Source organism: Podarcis muralis, chromosome 16 (assembly GCF_964188315.1).
Source record: "Podarcis muralis chromosome 16, rPodMur119.hap1.1, whole genome shotgun sequence".
Classification (NCBI taxonomy): domain Eukaryota; kingdom Metazoa; phylum Chordata; class Lepidosauria; order Squamata; family Lacertidae; genus Podarcis; species Podarcis muralis.
Window position 1 is genome coordinate 15512502 of NC_135670.1, and position 1907 is coordinate 15514408.

Consider the following 1907-nt stretch of genomic DNA (forward strand, 5'->3'; position numbering starts at 1 on the left):
CACAACTTTTGGGGAAGGGACTTCACTCCGGCATGGGGATAGTGCTTTGCATGCAGAAGGAAATTGGGTTGCCCCAAACCCTAGAGAGCTGCCCATCACCTCGAGGTCCCAGAGTGGGTTGCAACATTTAATCTATTTAGAAAAGTTCAAAACGTGCATCCTGCACGGTCAGACTAGGTGGCAGGCACCTCTGGACACCAGAGGCATTTACGCAGAGGTTGGGCAGCCAGCGGTCAAGGATTCTTTAGCTGCAATTCCCACATTGCAGGGTGGTGGGCTAGAGGCCCTTGGGGTCCCTTCCAATTTGCAGTTCTATGATCTTCCACTCTTTAGGGGAAGGGGTGTAGCTCAGGGCTTAGAGGACATGCAGCAGCACGCAGAAAACCTCTTGCCCAGTCCCCAATATCATGAGGTAGGGCCTGGGGAAAAGATTCCTGCCAGAGACCCTGGAGGGCCACTGCTGTCGATTGTCAAAGACGCTGAGTTGTTACAGTACTCCCCATTCCCCTTAAAAGAGCTACAATTCCCAGAGTGGTTTAGTCATCAGCCCTCTTCCCAGGGAACTCTGGGAATTGTAGTTCTGTGAGGTGGATAGCTGCCATCCTAACAACCTTCATCACCTTTAACAAACTGCAACTCCTAGAATTCTGAGCGGTAAGAGACTGCAGGTATTGTGCAGATGGGGCCTTGGTCTGGCTGGTAACTGTCTAAATATCTTAATGGGTGGGGAAGGAGCTGCCCCTTCCAGGGTCTCTTATCTCTATATTCCCCTTGACTCTTTCTCCTCTGTCTAGAGGAACGTGGAGGCGCTGGGCGACTGGGACCTTCAAGACAACTGGGAGGCGCTGGAGTCAGAGCAAGGCAAGTCACCCCTTCCTGCCCCCCTTCCCTTGTAGCTTCCCTGGAGCTGATGGAGAAGCCAGCCTGTGACCCAGACTCAGGGTGGGGCTCTCTTTGTGCTTTTTCAGGTCCCAGCAAGGCTGAACTAGCACGGAAAAAGCGAGAGGAGAGGAAGCAGGAGATGGAGGCCCGGCGAGCAGAGCGGAAGGCGGCCAGGGGACCCATGAAGCTGGGGGCCAGGAAGCTGGACTGACACACCCCGTCCCTTTTACTTTTTTATTAGGGGGGGGGTAGCAGGCTGCCGGTGGGGGAGGGCAGAAGAAGGGCTGTTTCTGGCATGTCTCCAAATCTCTTCCTTCTCCTAGGTTGATTTTTTTCTGGGCAGGGGGAGAGGGAGAAGATGCAGAGCCTGGTGGGTTTTTTGGGGGGGGAGGGGGGGAGTTTGCTACCTCCATCATCGCTTGCCAAGAAGCGTTTCCAGTTCACTGAGTCTTCCCCCTCCAGTGACGGAGACACCTTGAATTCCAAATGCCCTCACCTGGGGGCGGGGAGAAGTTACCCAGCGGGGGGACACAGTCTCTCTCTCTCTCTCTCCCTCTGTCTCCATAGAGTAGCTATTCTGTACAGCGGCTGGTGTTCCAGCACGGGATGTATGTTTGTATGTGTGTGAAATGTGATTCTTGCCTGTTTCATTGGTTTATGCAGAAGCCGACAAATAAATTAACTCTTTACCGATAATGTAAAAAAGCCTTCCATGCCAGCCAGCTTTGGAACCTGTGCCGGCAGGCTGAGGCTGCACCTGTGGGACAGCAGAGGCCTCCCTGCATCTGCTATTGGCCATGATGGCTATACTGAATGTCGCAGTACAGTGCTACCTCGGGTTAAGAACTTAATTCGTCCCGGATGACCGTTCTTAACCTGAAACTGTTCTTAACCTGAAGCACTACTTTAGCTAATCGGGCTTCCTGCTGCCACTGCACTGGTGGAGCACAATTTCTGTTCTCATCCTGAAGCAAAGTTCTTAACCCGAGGTACTATTTCTGGGTTAGCAGAGTCTATAACCTGAA

At 52.8% G+C, this 1907-nt stretch overlaps 1 protein-coding gene across 1 annotated transcript in view; it reads left to right on the plus strand.

The window, feature by feature from the left end:
• Nucleotides 1-1578, plus strand: part of SCYL1 (SCY1 like pseudokinase 1) — a 14045-nt gene extending 12467 nt beyond the window's left edge. The window contains exons 14-15 of the mRNA XM_077920666.1: nucleotides 795-861; nucleotides 969-1578. Coding sequence (XP_077776792.1) covers nucleotides 795-861; nucleotides 969-1093 — 192 coding nt within the window. The 3' untranslated portion in view covers nucleotides 1094-1578. The remainder of the gene's footprint in view (nucleotides 1-794; nucleotides 862-968) is intronic.
• The last annotated feature ends 329 nt before the right edge of the window (nucleotides 1579-1907 follow it).